Source organism: Athene cunicularia (genome assembly GCF_003259725.1).
Source record: "Athene cunicularia isolate RWA chromosome 19 unlocalized genomic scaffold, athCun1 chr19_part1, whole genome shotgun sequence".
Taxonomy (NCBI): Eukaryota; Metazoa; Chordata; class Aves; order Strigiformes; family Strigidae; genus Athene; species Athene cunicularia.
Window position 1 is genome coordinate 5,724,427 of NW_020799124.1, and position 11,496 is coordinate 5,735,922.

The window sequence follows — 11,496 nt, forward strand, 5'->3', positions numbered from 1 at the left end:
GGAATCCCAGCAGCACACCCACCGTGCACAGAGGACGAGAGGAGGGGACGTCGCCATCCTGGTGGCTCGCAGCTCTGGCGCATCGCCTCAAGCCAGGGCTGGTCCCCCCAAAATGGGAGATGGGTGCTCACCTCGTAGGGTGTCAGCAATGGCTTGCTGAAGGCTTCTCCCCAGTCGATGGAGAGGCGGGGACAGGCTACCTGCACCCACCTGGGAGGGAGACACACAGCAGCAGATGGGGACGAGCATTTTGTGGAGAATAAGCTGCAGCGAGGCCCCACAGCAGCCCCCCCACTCACTGAAAGGAAGCGGAATGGGCAGGGAGCGAGGTCCCTACGGTGCTGGAACCTCCCTGCCAAGGACAGCCATGTCCCCTCCCCACCCTTTGGGCCCAGGTAACAGCAGGACAGACGTGGCAGGGATGGCTTCCAGCAGGAATCAGAGGCCTGGATGAGGATGGGGCACCCTGGGGACCCCATCACGGGGGGCTGGAGGTGGGGGGAACAGCACTCACGCATCCACGTCAGGGAAGAGCCGCAGCTTGCTGGGGAAGATCTCGGACAGCAGCACCCGCACGAAGGGCCGGCCCAGGGCACGGAGACGTGACTCCAGGTGCTGCAAGGGGAAAAGGCATTGGGGGGAGCCCAGACAGATGCCCTGGGCAAGCCCACCAAGCTCTGCCCACAGCCCCTTCCTGGCTATCAGACCTGCCACGGGTGCCAGCTCTGACCCACGGTCATATCCCCTCGGCAAGTCGCAGGCCAGGCACAGTGATGGGGACAGTGACCATGGCTCTGGTTCGAACCCAGCTCTCCCCAGCGTGTGCCTCAGCCTAATGAAGTAATTACTGCTCAATGACAACAATCTGTTCTCGTTAGCGGCTGCCTTCCCTGGGACGATGCCTTGCCATGGGCTGGCTGTGGCCAGAGGCTGCAGGAGGATGAGAGGGGCCCACAAGGGGCCAGGGATGTCCTTGTCCTCCCGAGCCAGCACTAACTGCCCCCTGCCCAGCCAGCCCCGGCCATGCCTGTGTCCTGCCTGCTGCGGAACAGCAGCTGCTGGGACCTCACCGCCCTGCTCTGCCCACTGGTCCCTGCACTACCCCAAATCTCACCTGTGGCTCCCCCAAAATTTCTGGGTGTGAGTGGGGCCACCGTGCTAAGGGGACCTGCCGTGGGGCAGGACACTGGTCCCATGGTGTAAGTGCCAGCACACTGGCCGAGCAGGGACAGCAAACCTGATCTGAAGTTCATCTAATTAAAACAAACCCAGGGAATTAATTGCCAAGCTGCCTGTGCTGGAGGGGGTCTCCAAGGCTGGCCAGCTCTCCCCAGCGAGGAGCAGGTTTAATGAGTCCTTGTCCAGCCTCCCTCATCTGCTGCTAATTGCCCTGCCCGCTCAGCTCAGGGGAACACAGACCCCATCCAGTGGCAACCGATGGGCTACCAGCAGCGCTGGGGGTTCACCCTCACCCTGGCAGCGAGGCCACGGCAGTCCTTCCCCCTGCCCAGGAGCAGCACCTTGTGTCTGAGAGGGGGCTACAGGGAGGGGGTTGGTACCTGCAAGATGCCGGGGGAGCCCTGGCGACCCAACGTGCCCAAGATGAGCCCCCAGCAGCGGGCGCCGGTGGCAGTGCGGATGGCGTCCTGCCGAGCGTGGCGCATGTGCTTATGGCTGTAGTGCTCCTGGGAGAAGACCTTGCTGTAGGGATCGTACCTGCAAAACAAGAGCCCAGCTCACACACACCCCTCCACTTGCCCCACTCCATCCTGGCCCCAAATTATGCCCATCCTTCATTAGCACTAATTGCCTCCCACCGCATCTCCCTCCATGGCTGATGCAGGGCCCAGCCGGTTCGTTAGGCTGCAGAGTGGAGACAAGGACAGGGACAAGGCAAGTGTCCCACTGCAGCCCCCCAGCACAGCCTGGGCTCCACACATAGCTTCGTGCTCAGCTCCCTCCCGTCCCGGCTCATCAATTATGAAGAAATATTTGATTTGTTGCTTTGTTTGACGAGGAGAATTTTAATCAAATCCCACTCGGTTTCGGCAGCTTCACCAGCGCCATAAACCTGACGTGCGCCTCCCGTTAGTAACAAACGACCTACTAAGAAATTCAGATTTCGCCAAATGGGCCCAGCCTTTCACTCTTGATATTTCATCTGCTTTCAGCGGCCTCATCATCGCGCTTTATGGCCTCTGCCTGCAGCAGCCGGGCTTTAATGGCTGCACCTCCACGAGCTTTCACAGGTACTTGTCAAAATGTTTATATTCAGCCAGAGTAAATGGCTGGCATTCATCTCCCCTGCGCACCTCTTCACCCACCCCGCAGCCTCTCTCCTGCCTGTACCCGCTGCAGGCAGCTGCCTGCCTGGCCCTGGGGTGTGGGGTGCTCTTGGGGTGCACGGCTGATCCCCGGCGTGCTGGGGGAGCTGAGGTGCTCCCCACCATGGGGCTGTTTCAGACCAGAGCAGGTGCCCACGGGCTGCCCGTACCTGTAGGCAGGTATCCCCGGGTTGGCAATCATGATGGACTCCAGGTGGAAGCGCCCATCACCCAAATACCTGCCGAGAGAGGAGGGAGAGCTTCGGCACGTGGGAAACAGTGGCATCCATCCACATGCCCACCCATTTCCCAAGCCACACTGTGTGGAGATGCCAGGAATCCAAGCTCCCGTGCTGGGACCCCGGGGCAGTGGGCACAGCCAGGGCTCCCCGGCTCCCTGCAGCACCCCTGGCACACCAGGGTGGGAGAGGTGGCCATGCTCGGGGTGAGGACGGATGCCCACGCTGGCATGGGGTGGCTGGGAGCTCGCTCCATCTCAATGGCTGGTTCTAGACGTTGCTGCTTCCATTTCTAATCGGATTTCAAGTCAGCAATTACATTTCAAAGCCTTTCATTCAGCTGCCCTAATGGAGTGAGGGCTTGGAAAATGAATTCAGACGTAAAACTTGACTAGATTTTGCCCTTAATTGGAGAATGACATTTTGGGAGATCAAAGCTAATTTGTCTGCAAAAGTTAGCCCCAGAGACGGGGGAAAGAAGAAAATAATAACGCAGGGAGGACGCAGGTACGCCAGCTGCGTGCACCTGCGCGGGTGGCTGGGGGGTACTGCACCATGGCAAGGCCCCACGCTCACCGATGTGCCAGCCCGGCTGCCCCTGCCTGCTCCCGACACGCCTGGGGAGAGATGGAAAGCAGCACCATTCCCCCAGCACTGGTGTGGCTCAGGGTGAAGCTGAAAAAGCTGGAGCCCCCCCCAACCCTGTGCTGGGAAATTGCGGGCCTGGCTCCCCACACAGCCACCTCGGAAAGGCGCTGGCACCGTTGGCTCCCGGCAGGGTGGGCGAGAGAAGGGGCTCGCTGGGGCCTGAACCCACACCTGGGCTCCCCAGCTCCCCCCAAGGGTGGGGTCCTTGTATTTATTTATTCTGCTGCGCACTGTATTCACAGTACATTAAGCATTTCCATTACCTAAAATAATTAGGTGATAGGAAGCGAAGTGCTCCCTCTAATTTGCTGTCCTTAAATAAAATTAATGTTGCTGTGATGTTGGGCCCCGGCCATTTGTCTTTTCCAATTATCCACCCGCCCTTCCATCTATTATCTATTCTGATATACGACTCAATTATTTCCTCTGTGCTACGAGCACACGCCATTCCAAACAGCGCAGGGAACAGGAGGGGACAGCCCACGGATGTCCCACTGCCGCCCCCCAGAACCACCCCACGGCCAGGCAGGGTGTACAGGCAGGGCGGGCAGCCTGGGCCAGGCAGGAGGGTCCTGGAGGACCCTGAGTACTTACACGATGGCGTCTGTGTCCTGGACAAGCCGGGGCGACGTGCAGCCCAGGATCTCCCCTGGGGACAGTGGTTTGCACTGGGGCACGCACACCTTGTACTGGGAGCACAGCTCCTGTGACGCTGCCTGTGGGAGATGTGGGGTCAGCAGGGACAGACTGCGGCACAGAGCGTGGCCGAGGCTGGTGGTCCCCGGCACTGCGGGGCACCTTTGGGGACTGGCAGTCCCAGCTCCAAGGGGTATCAGTGACAATGGTTGTGCTGTTTTGCCCCAGCACAGTGGGAGCGGAGGGGTGCCGGACTGCTCGGGGTGGCACCGTCATGGAAGGCAACAGCCCCCCGCACAGCCGAGATGCTCAGCGAGGCTCAGCCAATGTATCAATTAAAAGACAAGGGAAAACACTGAACGCTTCGATAGCCCCGTGTTTAGATAGACATGGCTCAAGAGGCTCATCCATCTCCTCCCGTACTGCCCAGCCGGCCGTTCAGGGGCAGACAGACAGACCCGCCGGAGCTTCCCCTGCCGCTGCCAGCACTGCATCAAAATGCCAAGTGCTCCACCGCCTGCCCTGACATTTACAGAGCAGCTCCCGGGGGAGCCAGGGCGGGGTGCCGCCATGAAACATTGATCAGAGTTATTATAAAGTACTTGATCAACATTATGGCAGCAGCATATTATTGCAGCGACTCATCAGAGGGGAACTATCACCACCAGCACCCCGGGGCAGCTGCTCCAGCCCCGGAGCCAGGGCCAAGGTCGGGGGGACACAAGCCCCATCCTGCATCCTGCATTGCTGGGGGACCCCATCTCACCTGCACCGTGGAGACGAACTGGATGGTGCTGACGAGGGCCAGGGAAGTGCCCGCTGTGAAGTTGAAGCGAATGGTCTCAAGGAAATGGGACGTGTCGATCTTTATGTCCACGAACACATAGAGCATCTTCAGCCCCTGCGTGGCGTCAATGGGAACTGGTGAGAGGAAAAGAGAGGGTGTGAGTGTGAGGGCCCGGTGAGCCCGCAGATGCTGCTGCCCGCAGTCAGGGGATAAAGCATGTTGGTGGGGCTCCCTGCCTCCCAACCACCCCGGGGTTGGCAGGCCAGGGTGGGCTGCGGCACCCCTCTGCTCGTGCTGGCACCCCAGGCAAGGGGTGCAAATGGGAGCCACAGAGAGCACCCGCTCGTTTCTCTCTGGATAATGGCAGCCTGGGGAATCAATGAACACAAATCTAATTACCCCCGGTGCTAAGAAGCCTGTGTCACCACAATTAAGTGAATAATTAAAGTACACAGAGTCCACATCGATCCACAGCTCTGTGTTCACTTCCCATTTTGGTGCTCTTCACCTGATCACAATTAAGTGCAAATTACTCCCTCCCGCAGGGCACATGGGGCCAGGAGGGAGAGGGCAAGTGCATGCGCCCTGCTGTCGGCCACACTGGTGATGGGAGCACCGTGGGCAGCCCTGAAAGGAGCCCAGCACCCTCTCAGAACCCTGTGGGCACCCCAGGGTGCTGTGACCCATCCTGCCCAGTGCAGGCAATGTCCATGTGGCCACAAGCAGCGGATGGCGCTGGGCTGGTGACAGGCAGCCTAGCCAGCGCCTGTGGTCCCTGCAGGGAGCAGCTCCAGATGTGATTCCTGTCCCTCGGAGCAGCCTGACTCCTACAATGGATACGGCCACTTCCTCCCCTTCCTGCTGCTCATTCATGACCAGCAGGCCACAAACCAGAGGTTTTATATTCTCTGTTCCAGTGGTGCCCATAACCCTCCTTCTGTAACAAAGCACCTAGCACAGATATTTATCACTGTGAATGCTCACGCCGACGTGGCTTTCAGGACAGAGTTCTCAACTGGGGAGTCAGTATTTCATCTGGAGCCTGATGCAATTCTTAAACCCATTTATACGGCCCCATAAACATCCAGGAGGGCTGCCAGGTGCCGGGAGCGTGGCAGCGGCAGGGATCCACACGCCTGCTACAGCAATTCTGTCGATCCACCTTAAAACCCAGAGCGTCTTATTGTTATTTTTGGGCTGATTCCATCCTGGGTGGACTTCAAAGTTAGCAGCATCTGGGACAGCAGCGCAGTTTCCATGGCAACTGGATCCAGAGTACGGTCCGCCTGGGGAGCACACAGCCTCCTCCTCCCTTCCCCGCCCAGCCTGCGCTGCACCTGCAAAGCTGCCTTGCCCGGCCCCGTGCCGGCCCTGGGGTGAGTGGAACCCCCAGGCCATCGCTCCTCTCTGCTGTGCTCCCGAATTAATCCCCCAAAGCCTACAGCTGCAGGGTAGAGGGGGTGAGAGCAGGAGCTCCTGGGTGAGAGGGGTCCTGCCAAGCCACGGCCTTACTGCTCTGCTCTTGGGCACAGGGCTGCGATCAGGGCGTTGCAGCAGCTCATGGGATGAGCAGGACAAGCACGCCCTGCTGCCCCCAAAATCCTGCCCGTGGGCAGCCACCCAGCCAGCCTGGCTCCGTCCAAAGCCAGCAACCGAGGCTGGAGAACAGAAATCCCTTCGGGAAGGGATTAGCCCTTGCCACTAAGTCTCCGAGCTGGCATCAAGCGGCGCAGGGAGCCGCTCAGCACGGCACGGTGGCAGCAGCACAGCTCCGCAGTGCCACGCACGGCTGCCTCGGCAGCGCCCCGGGGCCGAGTGTCACCTACTCAGGCAGCTGTGTCCGTAGTGCACCAAGAAGTCAGCGCCCAGGGCCCGGGCCGTGTAGTCGTCCACGCAGCATGCACCGTAGGTCACATCGCCCATCACCACCGCCTCCGCATCCGTGAACCTGCAGGGAGGCACAACGGTCAGGGTCACGGCTGTCTGCTGTCACCGCAGCTCACGTCCTGTCCCCCAGCTCCGTGGCACACCACTACGGAGGGACCTCGCGCTGCCATCGAGCCCCTCGCCATGCGCCGAAGAGGACAAGCACTGGCTACTCTCCGAGATGTCAACATGATTAAGCTGGAGAGCGGTAATCCGCCTCTTCAATTGGGTAAAGCTGTTTGCAATTCAGCGGATTATCCGCTCATCAAACAATACGCTGCCAGCTTCCTAATGCTCCAGTGGGGAGAGGAGCAGAGGGAGATCCAGCGCAGCGTGGTGCCGCCGCTCTCACCAGCTGGCCCTGGAGACTAGAGCCACTGGGATGGGCAGAACAGACACCCTGGTGTCCCCAGCTGTGCCAGCCAGGCTGACTGATCCACCGTCCCCCCACGCCCGGGCACCGTGCGAGCTGGTGCACCCCAGTCCATACCTGGCTGCATCACCCACCCGTGTCAGTCTGGCCAAGCTGGGTGTGCTCCAGGAGCCGCTGGTGCTTAGGGAGCACTTGGTGAGGAAAAGCACTGAACAAATGCTGGTGCTCTCCCCCATCCCCGCTCTGGAATCCCAGCACTCCACCCCGAGCCCACCCGGCACCCACCGGCCAGCAGAGGGGCACACACCAGCACCGGGTGGCAAAGTCAGGGCTCTGGCATGATTTAAAGGCACCACCTTTCTGGGTATTTTATTGCACCATTTTGGGGGATTATTAGCTTGGCTGCCTTCCCGGGGAGCTGCCGTGGTAGTTTACGGATGAAAGCAGGTATCGCGATGACAAAGCCCTGCGCCTGGAGGGGTGGCTTAAACCAGATGCTAATTCCTTATTTATGCCTCGCACCAGCGGGGCTGTAGCTCAGTGCCAGTGCGGGCCCCCAGTCACTGGTGTGGGGCTGGGGCAAAGGGGCCAGGGGAGGTGGGTGCCCCAGCACAGCATCACCCCCCCACTGGTGCTGGCTGGGGACCAGGGTCCCGCGCGCTCCCCCCTGAGCGCCAGGCAGGGAGCGTTACGTCGGCGGCAAGAATAGAAATGGTGGGCAGAGCTGGGCAGATGGCAGAAGGTGGAGAAATGGCGGAGCGTGCTGAATATTAACAGCTCCGGCCCATCCGTCAGCGCCCAGGGAGGGGGACAGGGGAGCAGCACTGCCAGAGCATCCCCAGAGAGGGGGCAAAGTCATCCTCACCTCCCGCATTCAGCCCAGGCATCTCCCGCTCCCCGCAGTGTCCCAGGGGCTGGGGATATAGTTGGGGACTGTCAGAAGATGGAGCAGATCCTGCCAGCACCCAAATCCTGAGCTCCCTCGCAGCCAATGTGGCCCGGATGGGAGGATGGCTCCTCTGCTGCCTGCCTGGCCGCACTGTGGGGCTGGGGGCTGCCCGCGAAGGTTCGAGAAGACTCTCTCCCACCCCACTGAGCCCCCAGCCCCCTCCTCTAATGAGAGGTGATGAGATGAACATGAATCAGACTCCACACATCTCAGCAAAAGTGGAAAATTATTCAGCTCCTTAAGATTCAGGACGGGGAGGTCTGACTCAGAGCAGCAGCCAGCACCGCTTAATTTTTTATAGATTAAAATGTATGCAAATTGGCCCAAACCCCAGAGAAAGTCCCTGGGGGTGAAGAGCAAGAAAGTGAAATAGCAACGGTGGAGGGAGGAGGGCAGAGGCTGGCAGAGGCACCCATGGCCCTTGCCCAGTGTGCAGGGCTGCAGCTGGCAGTATGTGGCCACCGACTTGCGGGCGGGGGAGAGGGGGCTGAGCCCTGCCCTGGCCATGAGGAATCGTCCTGCTCAGCCACGGCCAAGCAAGGAGCAAAGAGGCCACGGGGTGATGCTTGTGAGGAGGGAGCGCAATGGTGCTGCTGTTGTGGCCAGCAAGGCTGGAAGGGTGCTGGCACCCCGGCGGTGCCAGCAGGAGAGGCACAGAGGCACCAGGACAGCACGCACCGGGGTCACCCGCGCCGGCTGGGCTGGACGGTTGAGCGGAGCAGCAATCATCTCCCGAGACAAATCAAAGCCAAGTACAGGGGCCTCCCCTTGATGTTTTAATCAGTTTGGTGTCGCTGGAGCCTTTCATCAAACTACAGAGGAAGGAAACGTCAATTAGCAGCCACCTGCCTCCGATGAAGGCCAGGGAGCTGCTCGCCAACTGGACCGGACCGGGATGCAGGCGAGGGGCAGCCACGGGAGTGTCCTTGAGGGTGTTTCGTGTCCCTGCAACTCATCGCAGCTGCGGACGGGTCCCAGTGGCGTGCCAGCAGGGAAGATGCAGTGACGGGGCTGTCCTCACCCAGCGCTGAGCTGCTCACTACAGCTGGGAGCTCATGAATATTGAACACGTGGGGAGGTTATTCATCTTTTACGTCCCGCAAACCCCAGCTCATTCTGAAAAACCGTCCGGCCTTAGCATTTTTCTCATCTCCCCCTAATTCATTATATCCTCCTTTAAACAGATGGCTCCCAAAATCCCATTTATAAAGTGCCATGCTCAGCACTGGCAGGATGCGCGCCCTGGCAGGCCGTGTCCTGGCCCCCATTCCAACTGCTGGGACCCCTGGACACTCCCAGCCCCCTTCTTCCCTGGCAAGTGCGGGGCCAGCAACCTGGGGACGAGTTTGGGGGCTGAAAACGTTGGGACAGACAGGCATGCACAGGGCCAGCATGTTCTCAAGCACAGGGCAGCTGCTCCCTGCCACCCAAGTGCAGGCGCTGCGCTGGAGCAGTCCTGATTTATTCTGGCCCCTTGACAAATAAATGAGAGCATTTGCTTCTGGCAGGAGCACGGGGTCCCCTGACACCACAGCAATGTGTGAATGATACCATGCTGGTCCTCACCCCGTAAAGCAGAGCCGCTCTCACCGGCGGAGAGGAGTCCGCAGCCCCAGCACATCCATTGCCCCTGGCTCCAGCAGCCCTGGGCAGGGAGGGGACTGCAGGGACTGAGCTGAAAGCGGCCGGGCCTGGCACTGTGAGGCTGCCAGGGGATGGAGCTGGCAGATGCTGGGGTGCCCGTGTGTCCCTCTGGGGATGGGGACCTGAAGCAGGCTGCTCCTTGCTTCACAGCCACCTGCCTCGCCTGTGTGTGACTCTTTACAGCACAGTCACACTGTGGTGTGGTGTCACCTTCCTGCCGGGAAATGCCAGGGGATAAGCAAGAGGTTTATGCCTTGCAAATACCCCATGGCCTCTCCCCTGGGGGAAAGGCAGAGCCTCATGATCACCCCACAAACCCTACACCCACTGTCTGCCCTGTGGCACCCAAGCCCAGTCCATCCCAGGTGGGTGCCTCTGTTCTGGGGAGTAGGGGCTGAGTGCAGCCCCGGCTGAAAACAATGCACTTAATTAGCGGAGAAACCCGTTACCAAGCCCCATTACCAGACTCCCAACTTCATTAGCACAGGAAGGCTGCACGTAATTAAAATAATGAGTTTGCAATTTTACTGCAAACGGTGCTGGAAGAGCCCCGCTGCAGCTGGGCAATCACCGCCGGCGGGCGGCACAGGGCCCCGCAGAGCATCTGCAAGTGAGTCAGGACGGGGAGAGGTTCGTGTCCCCAGAGCCCCCCAGGAGCAACCATCTCCAGCTGGGTCCCTTCTCCTGAGGGGACCTTCCCCTCTGTCCTCACTGGAGGTGCCAGGGCCAACTCTGCCATCCCGAGGGACATGTCCTGGGGGTACCCCAGCTTTGCTGGCCTTGTAGGTGCAAAAAAACCAAAGCAAGGCAAACCAAAGGCCCAGCACATGGTGGTGACAAAGCCACCACGGCTGTCCTGTGCCCAGGTGGTGCCTGTCCCCTCTTCCTCACAGCCAAGCCATGGCACTGCCCACCAGTGCCAGCTCCCTGGCTCCGTGGGGACAGGAGGAGGTGGCACAGGGCATGTGGTGGTGGGGACTGCACCTGCGCTGGCACATCCCAGCCCTGGGAGGTGACAGCCCTATAGACCCCAAACACTCCCCCTTGCCTGATCTCCCCCACGCCATCACCGCCCAGGCTGAGGTTTTAAACATCTCCAGTGAAGTGAGAACTTCATTTTCCCTAATGATGCTGTTGTGCGGTTAATGACGGTGATTAAATTCCCCTACACAGCGTGCTGCACCGCGCTGCCAGCACCTCCAGGTTGAGCTTAAAGGACAAGGGGAGAAGGGAAGGCAGCGCTGGCCGGCAGAGCTATGGCACTGTGCTGCTGAGGCCGGATCCTGACCTGTGTTAGAGCCCCAGGATGGCTCTTTGGGACCTCCCCGTGATACTGCTGGCTTCGCCATGGTGCCACATCACTCAGTGCCACATGGCAGACCTGCCTGGCCAGGGGACCTGGTGCCCCAGTCCAGCCCCAGGAGGGGACAACCTGCATGACACTGGGGACCTGCTGCCATCAAGGGGTTTTTTGTCCTTGCTACCACAGCTGCTGGCCATAGTGGGGCATTTCAAGCCATGCCAGAGCTGCTGGACTGGGTGCACGATGTTTAACTATTTGCTGCTCAACCAGAGATGATTCCAGACCCTCCCTGTCACTCTGAAATGTCCCCGTACGCTGCGGGGTACACCGCAGCACGGTCACTGCTGTGCTCTGTGCACCCCCAGCACTGCCTCGTGTGGATGCTCAGGCCGTGGCAGGTCAGCCTGCACAGGCATTAGGACACCCCCAGGCCCCCCCTCGCCATCGTCCGTCCCTGCCACCGTGCCACGGCTGATTAGCAGGAGCCGCCTGCCCCGGCGCGGCGCGGGGAGACGGAGGGATTAGCAGCTGCGAAGCCTGACAGCTGACTTTATTAACAAGGAATCAAAAGCCCAGCTGAGAGCCCAGCTGATCCGTCTGCTCCAGCCCCAGTGCATGGAGAGGACGGGTCCGCTCATGGCTGCAAAACACTCCCCCCCCCCCCCCC

The 11,496-nt window shown here is 60.2% G+C and overlaps 1 protein-coding gene across 1 annotated transcript in view; it reads right to left on the reverse strand.

The window, feature by feature from the left end:
- The window catches only part of DPH1 (diphthamide biosynthesis 1), a 36,409-nt gene that overhangs the window by 20,375 nt on the left and 4,538 nt on the right, over nt 1-11,496 (reverse strand). The window contains exons 4-10 of the mRNA XM_026861847.1: nt 6,461-6,582; nt 4,614-4,768; nt 3,806-3,927; nt 2,495-2,563; nt 1,560-1,716; nt 515-615; nt 23-210 (exon numbers count right to left, since the gene is read on the reverse strand). Coding sequence (XP_026717648.1) covers nt 23-210; nt 515-615; nt 1,560-1,716; nt 2,495-2,563; nt 3,806-3,927; nt 4,614-4,768; nt 6,461-6,582 — 914 coding nt within the window. The remainder of the gene's footprint in view (nt 1-22; nt 211-514; nt 616-1,559; nt 1,717-2,494; nt 2,564-3,805; nt 3,928-4,613; nt 4,769-6,460; nt 6,583-11,496) is intronic.